This window comes from Diceros bicornis, chromosome 4 (genome assembly GCF_020826845.1).
Source record: "Diceros bicornis minor isolate mBicDic1 chromosome 4, mDicBic1.mat.cur, whole genome shotgun sequence".
Lineage (NCBI taxonomy): Eukaryota > Metazoa > Chordata > Mammalia > Perissodactyla > Rhinocerotidae > Diceros > Diceros bicornis.
Genome location: NC_080743.1, coordinates 37382501 through 37395862, shown reverse-complemented (window position 1 = coordinate 37395862; position 13362 = coordinate 37382501). Strand labels below are relative to the sequence as shown.

The window sequence follows — 13362 nt, the reverse complement described above, 5'->3', positions numbered from 1 at the left end:
GAGAGTGTCTAGGTAGAGGGGAAAAAAATTACTCATGGCAGCCTTGTAGAAGATACAATAGTGAAGACTCATGCTATAGCTTGGTAAAAGTTAAAATAATTTGCTTTCTAAGTACCCTGTTAAAAATCATTATTGAAATTATAATTAAAATAATCCAATTCAACCTAAATAATTCAAACTCTTAGAGAAACCATATGAATATTTTTCCTTTGTTTCTTGATGACTTACTTGTTGCAGGCAGTAGTGACCTACATTCCCCAGCATTATCTAGTCCCCGATTTCATCAATCACATACTTACAAACCATCTGTTAGTGTCAGTTACACTTCTTCTGACAGAATCTGTTGCCTGCATAGTTTCACCTGTTGTAATTTCAGAACAAGGATCTTATTTTGTGTTGCCTTCAATTTTAAGTACACTTATTCTTATATAAAAAATTTGTTGAAAAGTCATCAATATGAATATTTCCATGGGTAAGGGTCAGGACTAACAGTTAGTTGCTAAAGTCATGCTGTGATTTTCATAAAAATATAATTTAGCATAAATAGATAAATGCCTTATCCTTGGACTATAAAAAAAGTTAAATTATTAAAATAAAGATACGATTATATGAAAAAAGTAAATTACTTGTTATTAAATTTGTAAATCATTTAGATAAGAGATTCAATTCAGGAATTTCAGCTAAAAATACTCTCTTGGGAGTTTACTTAAGAAAAGTGCTTATCAAAGGTCAATTGACTGTCAAAAGTTTATGAAGTTTTTAAAAAAATTTTCCTGGAAATATTGTAACCTTTGAGTTTGGCACTGAAATTATTTGGTTGAATGGATATATAATTTGGAAACACCTTCTTCTAAAATTAGTGTAATTAAAAATGTATCCTTTCTTCTCAGTGGAATTAAACCATTTCCTATTTCTAATTTCATATTCATTTAATCAAAATTATCAATATTATGTTTTAGTATTATGGTTAAATATTAAGCTATGGAGTTTTAAACACAAATATTATTTTGAATCCTGAAAAATAAACACCGATCATTATTAATTATGTTTGAACTCTATCATATTATCGAAACCAAACTTGCTCTGTGGCTAGTAACATGATTCTCTAATTCATACCTAGTCTATGTATGTTTATTATTTCTCATTATTTAGGGACCTCCTGGCTTACCTGGTCTCAAAGGTGACCCCGGCTCCAAGGGTGAGAAGGTGAGAATAAAAGAATGTGTTATTACAATTTTGATATCCTAATAGAGACAATCATTTTGTAGATTAAAATCACTCAAAAGGAAATTTCAAATATCTGTATCATTCTAACCAAGGAAAAAGCTGTCAATCCTTAGCTTGACAGATCAGTTTAGAGAAAAGAAAATAGACAAAGTAATAGTGGAAAATGTTACCAGAATTCAGTTTTATATTTTCTCAATGTCCACTTGTAAGAACCATATGGAGTAAGCATTTGGTTATACTCAAATAACTAATCAGAAAATAAACAGACGGGATAAAAAAATGCCCATTTTTATGTTTTTAAACATGAAAAAAAAAATTTAAACTACAATATCTTTCAAATGGTAATTTGATCTCCCAGAATGTATGCTGAGTTACACCAAATAATTTTTAAAAATAAGCCTTTTTAGAATGGCATTCATATATTTTGGATTATTTTTAAGTCTCCAAATGTCTCTTAAAGACTGCAGAGTCTCTCTGAAGAATAGAAATCATTTCATATAAAATAAGATGCTTATTAAAATAATGAATTTTCAGTTGTTTATTTCACCAATATTACATATGGTCATTATTGGTCTTTTAGTTGAGGGAATTCCCTTTAAGTAAATGAAACACTAAAGATAATATTTTTAGAATGCATTTTATTCTACAATACTCCCAATCCTTAATAAGGGTCTCACTTAACATAAGCAGTAAATGATCCTGTATTCCATTTAGAAAGGGTTGAAGTTTTTTATCTACATTTTTTTACTTTTATGTTTCATAAATTTAATGTGCAATTATTTTATGACTATAATTTAATATATGGTTGTAATTTATACATTGTTAAAATTTCTTTTCTCTGCCTTCCAAAGGGACATCCTGGTTTAATTGGCCTGATTGGTCCTCCAGGAGAACAAGGTGAAAAGGGTGACAGAGGCCTCCCTGGCACTCAGGGATCTCCAGGAGCAAAGGGAGATGGAGTGAGTAAAGATATCAATTATTTTCCTACTTCTTTCCAATCATAAACACACACACACAACTGCACACATTCCTTTAAATATGACCAAGGAAGTGATTTAGAGCGTCTTTATTCTAATCTCCTTAAATGAATGGTGTTTTCAAAAAGAAATTTATTTAACCTTAGAGTAATTAAATTAAAAATCTGACTTATGTTAGAAATCATAAAAATTACAGCTTAATAGTTAATTACACAAACATTTATTGAGTCCCCCACACATACAAATCTTTATTCTGAAGGCTGTAGGAATATAAAAAAATATATAGACATTACAGCAACATAAGAAAAAAAAACAATAAAGATTATCTTGCAAGTTATTTCTTAAATTCACAATGGAAAATTTTAGGCTATTCTTGTGTATCTTTGCATTCTCTAAATTTTCCATGTGTATTGTTATGCAAAACATGAGAATGGAATAGCTGAGAAAAGCTTTTTAATTTGGATGATTCTCTCTATAGGGAATTCCAGGTCCTGCTGGTCCCATAGGTCCACCTGGTCCTCCAGGTTTACCAGTAAGTACAAGACAAAAGAATTTTATAAAGTAAACTTTTAAATATATCAAAGAGACACAAATTCTCCAGATTTTTATCTGCACTTTTGCCTTTGCATTTTCTAGGGTCCTCAAGGTCCAAAGGGCACCAAAGGCTCTACCGTAAGTATCTTTCCCTTTGGCATTTTAATTTTTCAGTGAAGCCTACTCAAGTGCCTTATTCTCTATTTATCTTCTTCTTTTCTTTCTAACAGGGCCCTGCGGGTCAGAAGGGCGACAGTGGCCTTCCAGGGCCTCCTGGGCCTCCAGTAAGTAACAAGAGTGATGTTCTGGCAGTTAGCATCCTGAGACTGCCAATAACTTCCCTGAATTTATAAGAAAGACGAAAAAGCACATTCTCTCAAAGTGCTGATTTCCTAGGAAATAGCAATTACATTAATTAAGTAATCAGGTCTACATGCCAAGACTTGTCTTTTAATTGGTTTTGCTCTTTGAATGTAAAGATACCTAACTATATATTATAATCTTGTTTTTATTAGCTTTTCAAGAAAATCGTATATTTTTTATGTCACATTTTCACGAAAGCGACTGATTGTATACCACAAAGATACATTTATACTTGACACTAGGAATAAAGACAAAAGTTCAGGTGCTTGGCATTTTTTTCCTACTGCATATGATGATAATAATAAAAGCGATAATAATAGCTACCATTTATTAATGCTGACATTTTCCAGGCTTCACACAACTGTTAAGTGATGGATCCACATGAAAAAAATTTAGTCTCATTTGTCAAGCTTGTTTCCGAACTATATGTGTATTAGTTTGCTACCATAATAAAGTACCACAAACTAAGTGGCTTAAATAACAGAAATGTATTGTCTAACAATTCTAGAGACCGGAAGTCCTAGATCAAAGTGTCAGCAGCGTTTGTCCTTCTGAGTGCTGTCGGGGAAAGATGTGTTCAGACCTCTCTCCTTGGCTTGTGGAATGCTGTCTTCTCCTTCTGTCTCTTCACATCATCTTCTGTCCATGCTTGTCTCTTTGCTCAAATTTTCCCTTATTATAAAGTTACCAGTCATATTGGAATAGGACTTACCCTAATGCACTCATATTTACTTAACTAACTATATCCACAGTGACTCCATTTCCAATCTTATTCTGAGGAACTGGGACTTAGGATTTCTACATATGAGTTTTTGTGGAACACTTTCAACCCATAAGAATATGGGTTAACTATATGGTATAGTTCTCCTCTTACACATATGTAGATTCAAGTCTGGTTGCATTTCTTTTAAGTTTGTTAATTTATAAAGATTTAAGTTATAAATATTTGAAACAAGCTAATACGTATTTTTAAAAGTTTAATGTATCATTATATAAATCATTATCAAGCACAATAGAGAACTCATTAGATAGCACAAGAACCTTAAAATGGTGTTGTAATCTTCAGAAACTAAAATCTAGCTGTAGAGATAGATGGTATAAATGAGAACTAATTAATAAATAAGAAAAAAACATATAAAACGTATGTCTACACAAATCTTGGCTACATGACTTGTCTAGAAAAAGGTCCAGAAATCATCCAATTGTGTGCCTACCTCAGCATCTCCACTAGGTTCTTTTTTAAAGAACTTACAAAGTATATATACAAGGATATATATATGTATATATACATATATATAGTAGCAATTAGAGAAAACATTGAAAATAGGGAAAACATTGAGAAGCTAAACCAACTATAATTTCTTATAACAATGACATAACCAGTAATAACTAATATCTGCAGTATATTTTACCTTAGGAAACACTTACATGCACATCATCTCTTTTACAGGGTCCGCCTGGTGAAGTCATTCAGCCTTTACCAATCCTGTCACCCAAAAAAACAAGAAGACACGCTGAAAGCCTGCAAGCAGATGTAGGCGATAATATTCTTGATTACTCGGATGGAATGGAGGAAATATTTGGTTCCCTCAATTCCTTGAAACAAGACATCGAGCACATGAAATTTCCAATGGGTACTCAGACCAACCCAGCCCGAACTTGCAAAGACCTGCAGCTCAGCCATCCTGATTTCCCAGATGGTATGTTAGTTAATAATACATGACACAGCGAATGTACCGAGCCTCTAAGTTACTGAGGTGCCTTGTCAGCTCATTAATTCTAGTTAAATGTTTAGTATAGTCTCTAAATAACACTAAAGCAAATGATTATTAATTCCAATCTTATAGACAGAAAAAGTCATTTATAGTGCTTAATTCAAGAGCTGCTTTGGAAAATCTTTGTCTTTTAAATAAGATTTCATTAAATTATGATAAGATCATTTTTGGATGATTATAGATAACACAAATGCACTTTGCCTTGTACTAACTGTCATAGAATGGGTTTTATGTGTGTACACACATGTGCATATTACTATATAATTATTTATATCCTATATCTTAACTTACTTTACAAGTAAAATTAACACGATTAAATAGCATAGCTAAATCATATCTGACCTATCAGTTTAGCAATGATTTCATGAACAGAATATTAAGAATTAGGATGGCTTGGGGCAAAAATTTACTTCATTGATCCACAAATAACCAGAACAAATGTGAACAATTTATTTGTAATAATAATCAGGATAATTTTTTATATCTACTATTTGACAAAACTTTTACTTACCCTTCTGAGAAGGGAACCTGACTTTCAAGTATCCTAAGTTAGTTGACTAAACTCACACAATTACTAAATTAACAAGGGGCAGATATTTATCTGGTTTTAAGTCTCCTTCTTTATGTGGAAATACTTTGCCACTCTTTTTACTCTCAGGCAATATTATTATTATTATTTTTACGCTGAGGAAGATTAGCCCTGAGCTAACATCTGTGCCAGTCTTCCTCTATTTTGTATGTGGGTCGCCACCGTAGCAGGGCTGACAAGTAGCGTAGGTCTGCACCTGGGATCCAAACCCGCGAACACAGGCAGAGCAAGCTGAACTTAACCACTATGCCATGGGGCCAGCCCCAAGCAATATTGTTTTGCACTGTAAGTCATCTAATGAATGTTATAACTGAGATCTAAATAACTCAGTACAGATAGAAAAGTTTAATGCAATTCAGAAACAGCCACCACCGTAAATGTCATAAAATCCTCCTATCTTAATCAAGCCCCGCCTGTTAAAACTGAAACACAGGTAGTTATTAAGGGTCCTATACAAACTGGTATCCAAGGTCTTCAAATTTATAATGTGTTCATTTAAAAAAGATATGTTTAGTTCGATATTAATTCAGAGATTTATAAAGAGAATGGCTCACACTTCTGATCTAGCTAAGATAATCAAACATAACTGAAAATCAAATGTAAAAGATGACATGTACTGAGTTACAAAACAACATAGGATTAATTAGAACCTGAGCAGTCAAGAAAACATTTTGTAAATTTTGGGAATGGAAAACTCACTGTGGACTATGATTCCCTGTGTTTTCCGTATAATAACTAGGTTTATTAATTCTTTAGTGTGTTAATTAATCACAACTATTTATTTATTTAGCAGTGCCAGGCACTGTTCTTCATACAGAGATTCACAGATAAACAGAAGGAATAAGGCCTTCAGGCTATTATTACCTAATGATGGAGACAGGAAAACCATACGTATTAATAATAGCATATTATGACAGATACTATGAAAAAAACTGAGTATTTAGATAATTAAGGGATAATTCCATTTTGGATAAATAGGATGTTGAGAAGGTAACATTTAAGCTGAAGAGATAAAGATAAAGCTGAAGTTTAAAGAAATAGCCAGTCATGCAGAGAATCAAAACGGTATTCCAGGCAGAGGGTATGGGACATTTGCCAAGCTTTGAAGAAGACAAGATCTTGGTGTCTTCAAGGAACTGAAAGTAAGTCTCTATGGCTGAACAATAGTGAGCAAAGGAAAAAGGAAAATGACGAAGTGATGTGGAAGGAAGCAAGATGGAATCAAAGAAGGCTGGTTAAGAAGCTGTTGGATTATTCTAGGCGAGAGATTATGGTCTCCTGATTTATGAATGTGACATAGAAATAGGAGATGAATAAATTAGAAACAAATTGAACATAGTATCCATACTATACTGAATCTATTGAACAAAGGTATCTTAGTAATTAAGCTATTAACATGTTATTTGAAAGAATGTTTAATGACAATGTTAACTGAATAAAACAAGATAAAAATAGTGTTTACCATAGAATTCAAAATTATATATTCCTAAAAACCCTAAGAAATATCAAAGATTAAGAGTGATTATTCTGGTTGGTAAAATCTTTGGATGATTTTTATTTTCTTGTATATTTTGTCCAGAGAATTTCAGTTTGTTCCAGATGTGAATTTATTAATGGTGTAATCAGAAAAAGTATAAATGTTTTTGTTAAATGATATATTTCAAGTTACTGACATATATTAGAAGCTTATTGACTAGTAGAATACTTTCCCTGTTTATATACAGTAGTAGTAAAAGATAAAGCAGACTGGCATTGGATTCTCAAGAGTTCCAGTTCTAAGCTAAGCAGTTGGAGCTTTTACAATGTTAAAAGTTCATAACCAGTGGATTGATATAATTCAAATTAATATTTGAAATAAAGTGGCAGTATGAAAAATGGTAGGAGAGAAGCACAGTAATCATCACATGTGTATCAATTCTGACTCCCAATAACTCTCCTTAACAAAAACCGTATTGTCAATTATGTAAAGAATATATTTATGTTACTCCCACTACTTACCATCTTTACTTACCCAGCACCAAATTAATGCTCATGATCATTCACATGATAAATTTTTTTCTGCACCATTTAGATAATGGCATCAATAGCAAACTACATTTAAATATATGAAATAGACCTTCTTCTTAGGATCCCATTCAAAGGGAGAGTACATTTACTACAAGAAGAAGTTTTCGCTATAAAGTAATGCAAAAGTATGATCCTTGAGGCTAAGTAGATACTATCACCTCCATTGTTACAGATGAATAAAGCAAGAAAAATATATTGATTATTATACTCAGATTACTTAAGTAGTAAATAATACATATGGGATTTAGGGTCAAGTATATCTGATTCCAATGTGCAGGCAAATTATTACACATAAATAGAATGTTAATATTTGAGGAGGTGACATTTAAGCTGAAACCTAAAAGTAACAGGCATGCTAAGAATTAAAGAGAGTGTTCCAAGCCTAGTGTATAGGGGCATTTGCAAAGCTTTGAGGCAGACAAGACAAAGGATCGCTCTTTAACTATTCAAACGTATACCCCAATATGACCAAAAGCAGAAAAGGAATTCACGTAGGAAAAGATCTATGAATATTCATTTTTTAGTTATTTCTCTTTCTAATAAAATTTGATATATAATGCATTTGATTTTTGATATAAATGCATTTAAAAATGATATTTTTTTTCCTCCTTCTAGGTGAATATTGGATTGATCCTAACCAAGGTTGCTCAGGAGATTCTTTCAAAGTTTACTGTAATTTCACGTCTGGTGGTGAGACTTGCATTTATCCAGACAAAAAATCTGAGGGAGTAAGTACCAATCTGTTTTGGTGGTGACTGTTGACAGTTCCTGCCATGTTTTTGCAATATTGAACTAAACAGAAAAATTATACTGTCACACTTTCATTTATCTGCTTTTCTTACAGGGTAATTAGAGCATTTCATTTGCATAAACATGAATAAGGCACCAAAGTGATGCACAGAGTTAACAAATACTTTTCTCCTTTATTTTTTACCCAGATGTATTCTTTATGCACCTGCTTGCTCTCTAAAATTCTATGGCTTTCCATGACACAGCACAGCTGATTCTCAGTTTTTAGTGCACGTATAGTGTTCTTCATTCTAATTACCACATGGGAGAACTCACAGCTGTGTATTATGCTCAAAATACACAACTTTATAAAGAATTTATCTTTTACATGAAATAAGAATATTCTCCAGACTTGTGTACTTTTTAAATGTTTAGTCTCTTCAAACACATTTCTTGATTTTCACCTAGCAGTATCAATATATTCGAGTTCTATCTTTAAAGCTAAACGCAAATTATTAATATAAGGAAAGATTTTTCACTAGCATAATTATATTCTCCAAACATTTTATAGGTGGGAAATTTTGCTTTTATTTGTATTCTTTTAATAAATCACATTCTTCTTGCCCCACATGGTGTGGGCATACAGGGGCACAGAAACTCCTTAAGGCAAAACAAGTAGCTTCATGTGTGGCTACTCTCTTTAGGAGAGAAGTTAAGTTTGTAAGCAAAAGATGGGCAGAAGGAGTAGGAAACAAAGCAACTTCTGTTTCCAAACCACCCTTAGCAGGTAGCAAAGCATAATAAAGCTCCTCTAGCCCCCAAAGAAATATGGGAAAATGGAAAATGCCTCCTCTTACACTGATTACTGGAATTCCCTATAGTGAGGCCTTATATACCCTTATATTTTGCTGATCTTTGCAAAGCAAAACAATAAATGCACATCTATAAAAGATTCTAAACATTCTTCTCAGCAGGGAATGATTAAGCTTGCTTTTTGCCAATGACTTTTCCGTAGCATCCCGCCCTTAGTTACTGGCTGGATACTGTCAGGGCGGCTCCCTTGGCTATGGAATACTGTTGGAACCTGCCTTGATGGCTGATGTCAATAAGCATTTCGAGCGTTTCCTTTGCAAGGGGTTACCAAATGTCCACTACAGTCCTTTTTGCCTTTACAGGGTTATTTTCCCCCTTTCTTCTTTTTGAGCAATTAAAAAAAAAAAGGAAGAAAATGACTCAGTCTTCACTAAAAGGGAATTCACAGAATCTCTCTCAAATTTTGCTCTTTATCTCATTTTGTGAAATCCAGGGGAGACCATTTTAAAAGCTCTTTAGCATCTTAGTCTTGCTGAAAATTACTGATATATACATAAACAATACTGCTCATGATTTTTACCTACTTTCTAATTTCATGTTCCTTTGCATCAGGTGAGAATTTCATCATGGCCAAAGGAGAAACCAGGAAGCTGGTTTAGTGAATTTAAGAGAGGAAAACTGGTATGTTCTTACCTCAGCATGAAATGCTTTATCTTTGAACTTCATAAATGAAGCTCAAATTATGTATCTCTATACCTTGACTGTGAAAGTCTAAATTATACTAAGCAGAATTCCATGTGTTCTCTTGTTTGCTCCACCTATATCTTTTAGTCCACTGTGGTATTTTAGAGAAGTCTAAAATTTTTCAAGCATCAAAATAAATGGAAATCTACTAAATTTACTAAAATAATATGATCAAATAAAGTATGCGTTTTATTAAATACCTGAGATGGACATCATGAAATGGCTTATGTTAGAAATATCAGGGATAGAACACATAATATCTATTTGGTATCTCTGACTCCAATTATTTCATTTTCTTTTCGCTTGAAACCTAATTTATTCTTTGTTCTCCATTTCAATGAAAACTTTTGGAATGTGAAATGTTTTCTGATTGCTGCATTTGGAAAAAGTGAACTGACTGGCCTGACTTTTTATTTGTATTATAGTACAAGTTTACTTAGATATTTCTGTACAATTACCAGTTCACTGTTAATAATTTTCTAGAGATATTTTAAGATTAGATGCCAAAACTAAATTTGTATTTAAAACTGTTTAAAAAATATAGGTTTAAAATATTAATTAGAATGTATTCGAATTAAAGTTTCTCACCTATCCAGATAATTTTTCAACTTAATGTTTTTAAAAAAGCTATTATTTTCCATTGGTGACTATTTATACAGTCATTATCCTATAAAAACCTAGACATATTAATTAACAACTTTCAGTGATGTTTTCTACTGGACGTAATTCTCTCGTTCAGTCTTCAAGTTACATGTTAAATATCCATGTTACATTCTTATCCTCATATGAGTTAAAAATACATACACAGATACAACTGTGTACAGTTTTTTTTTTGTTTTGTTTTCCTTAGAATGCATTTTCCAAATATTTTTTTTCCTCCAGCCTTACAAGGATCCTCATCATCTGAGCCGTTAATCAGCAAGGATTAAGTAAAATCAACAATAAGGAAGAAAGTCATAGATAACTGCCTTTATATTGACAATCTATAATCTTGGTGAATTTCTTACTTATTTTTTTAAAAATCTAGGTTTATATCTTTCAGCTTATCCCCGATATTTCAATTATACCCAATAAAACAATTTATGAATTTGATAAAAGAGACAGTTTTTAATAATTTGCAATTAAGGCTGTTTTCTTTTGCTCGAAATACAAAATAGGTATTTACCAACTCAACAGATACTCACTTGCATTGTCTTGGGCGTTGTGCTCGATGATGATGATACAATGATGAATAAGTACGTCATGTAAGAATAGACAAACAGGGTCGGCCCCGTGGCTTAGCGGTTAAGCGCATGCGCTCCGCTGCTGGCGGCCGGGGTTCGGAACCTGGGCGCGCACCGACGCACTGCTTCTCCGGCGGTGCTGAGGCCATGTCCCACATACAGCAACTAGAAGGATGTGCAGCTATGACATACAACTATCTACTGGGGCTTTGGGGGGAAAAATAAAATCTTTAAAAAAAAAAAAAAGACTAGACAAACAGGCAGGTCCCTACTGAAAATTAGAAGACCAAAAATGCCCTAGAAGACTACGGCCCCAAAATGAGAAATGCAGGAATATGTTTAAAGATTTGGGTTAGGTAGATATACTATGAAATTTTTTAAAAGAGTAGGCAAAAATCAAACAACATAAAAATAGTTAACCATTGCATTGCACTGAAATTCTTGAGATTTCATTGTTTCACTATTTTACCACTCTATCATTTAAAAAGGTAAACAAGTATAACGAAAAATTTCTTGGAAAAAAAAGCATTTTCTTTTTTACAATTTTTGCTGATTAGGAAACTGAAACATGGAAATAAAGTGATTTTTTTCAAAGATGAGTACTGCTTACAGTAACCCAGGTGGGAATACAATCTTGATTTCATAAAATCCTGTCTCTAGGTCTTCTGACCCTCAATGCACACTTTCTTTCAGTAAGTTAAAATGAGTCTGTTGAGCAATCTGCATGCTTGTGGATTACAGTTCACTCTCCATAATAATTTTATTTTTTTATAACATGAAAGAGTCTTTATGTGTCTTTTTATTCCCAGCTTTCCTATTTAGATATTGAAGGCAATTCCATTAATATGGTGCAAATGACATTCCTGAAGCTGCTGACTGCCTCTGCTCGGCAAAATTTCACCTACAACTGTCATCAGTCAGTAGCCTGGTATGATGTGTCATCAGGAAGTTATGACAAAGCTCTTCGATTCCTGGGATCGAATGATGAGGAGATGTCCTATGACAATAACCCTTACATCAAAGCACTGTATGATGGCTGTGCGGTAAGTACGATCTCTGCTTGCCTTCTCTCACAGAGGGAGAGGCAGTACGTAACCATCTCAGTTTGGTCCTAAGTCAGATCTGTCTCATGAAATGGATGTCAGGGGTTATTAAGATTTGATGCTTAACATTGACATATTAAAATGTATATTAGAAACCATTAATGTTACACATTAATGTACACACACATTGTGTGTATATGCACATATACAAACAGAAGCTCTGAAACATACATGTAGGCACATTTTTAAAGCCATAACAGAAGGTAATCTTGGATTCTACGTTATTTTTATGGAATTATTCTTATTATTTGAATGCTATTATAGCTAGTTATTCTTGAAATGACAAAAAAATAAAAAATCTTATTTCATTTGCCTCCTTAATCCGTGATTCTAAAATGAGAGATAAAGGAATCACCATTATGCCATTTATGCCATAGATAATTCTTACCCCTGTATTTTGTTTATGGGGAGCTTGTTGATTCATAGTGTGTAACACCAGTTTAGGAAACTATTATTATTTTTGTTACTTTTATCCTCTGGAACTATCTTTTTCACACATGTGGGAATTCCATACAAGAAAATGGTCCATAGAGCACCCTAAAAAAGCTCATTGTTTTAGCTGAGTGTTGATGACTGAAGAGAAGTCACAATTACAAATAAATAGGCCCATGCCTTCAACAAAATGATAGTGCAGACGTAGATCAGAGAAGAGAAAATAGAGCAAATTAAAGGAACAAGTGTTCCTTACACTGTATATCTTAATTACAATTATGATGGTAAGTATATTATTTATATATGGTATGACCCAATATCAACATCAATTTTCATATTAAACTGTATTTATCAAATCGATAAGATTTGCTTCAACTCTGCAATATATTAGAGTATTACAGTTGAGTAATTACAGCTAAATATTAAATGTAATTGTAACATTCAAAATTTAAAACTACGTATGACATCAGTGATAACAAGAAGAGTTTATTATTACATAGATAATAGAAAATTTGTTTTTCTACTCTCTTCTTTCTTACCTTTTTACATCCATTCAAAGGCTTAAGAAAAAAATAGCATATATGTTAAAAATATGAAATGATTGTATAACTTTTTATTTCTGCTCAACTTTACAGTCCAGAAAAGGCTATGAAAAGACTGTGATTGAAATCAGCACACCGAAAATTGATCAAGTACCTATTGTTGATGTAATGATCAATGACTTTGGTGATCAGAATCAGAAGTTTGGATTTGAAGTTGGCCCTGTTTGTTTTCTTGGCTAAGATT

The 13362-nt window shown here is 32.7% G+C and overlaps 1 protein-coding gene across 1 annotated transcript in view; it reads left to right on the top strand.

The window, feature by feature from the left end:
• The window catches only part of COL11A1 (collagen type XI alpha 1 chain), a 206523-nt gene that overhangs the window by 191606 nt on the left and 1555 nt on the right, over positions 1-13362 (top strand). Inside the window, exons 58-67 of the mRNA XM_058538650.1 lie at positions 1153-1206; positions 2079-2186; positions 2683-2736; positions 2841-2876; positions 2969-3022; positions 4552-4801; positions 8148-8260; positions 9687-9755; positions 11851-12084; positions 13212-13362. The exon at positions 13212-13362 is cut by the window's right edge and continues 1555 nt beyond it. Of these exons, the coding sequence (XP_058394633.1) occupies positions 1153-1206; positions 2079-2186; positions 2683-2736; positions 2841-2876; positions 2969-3022; positions 4552-4801; positions 8148-8260; positions 9687-9755; positions 11851-12084; positions 13212-13358 (1119 nt within the window). The 3' untranslated portion in view covers positions 13359-13362. The remainder of the gene's footprint in view (positions 1-1152; positions 1207-2078; positions 2187-2682; positions 2737-2840; positions 2877-2968; positions 3023-4551; positions 4802-8147; positions 8261-9686; positions 9756-11850; positions 12085-13211) is intronic.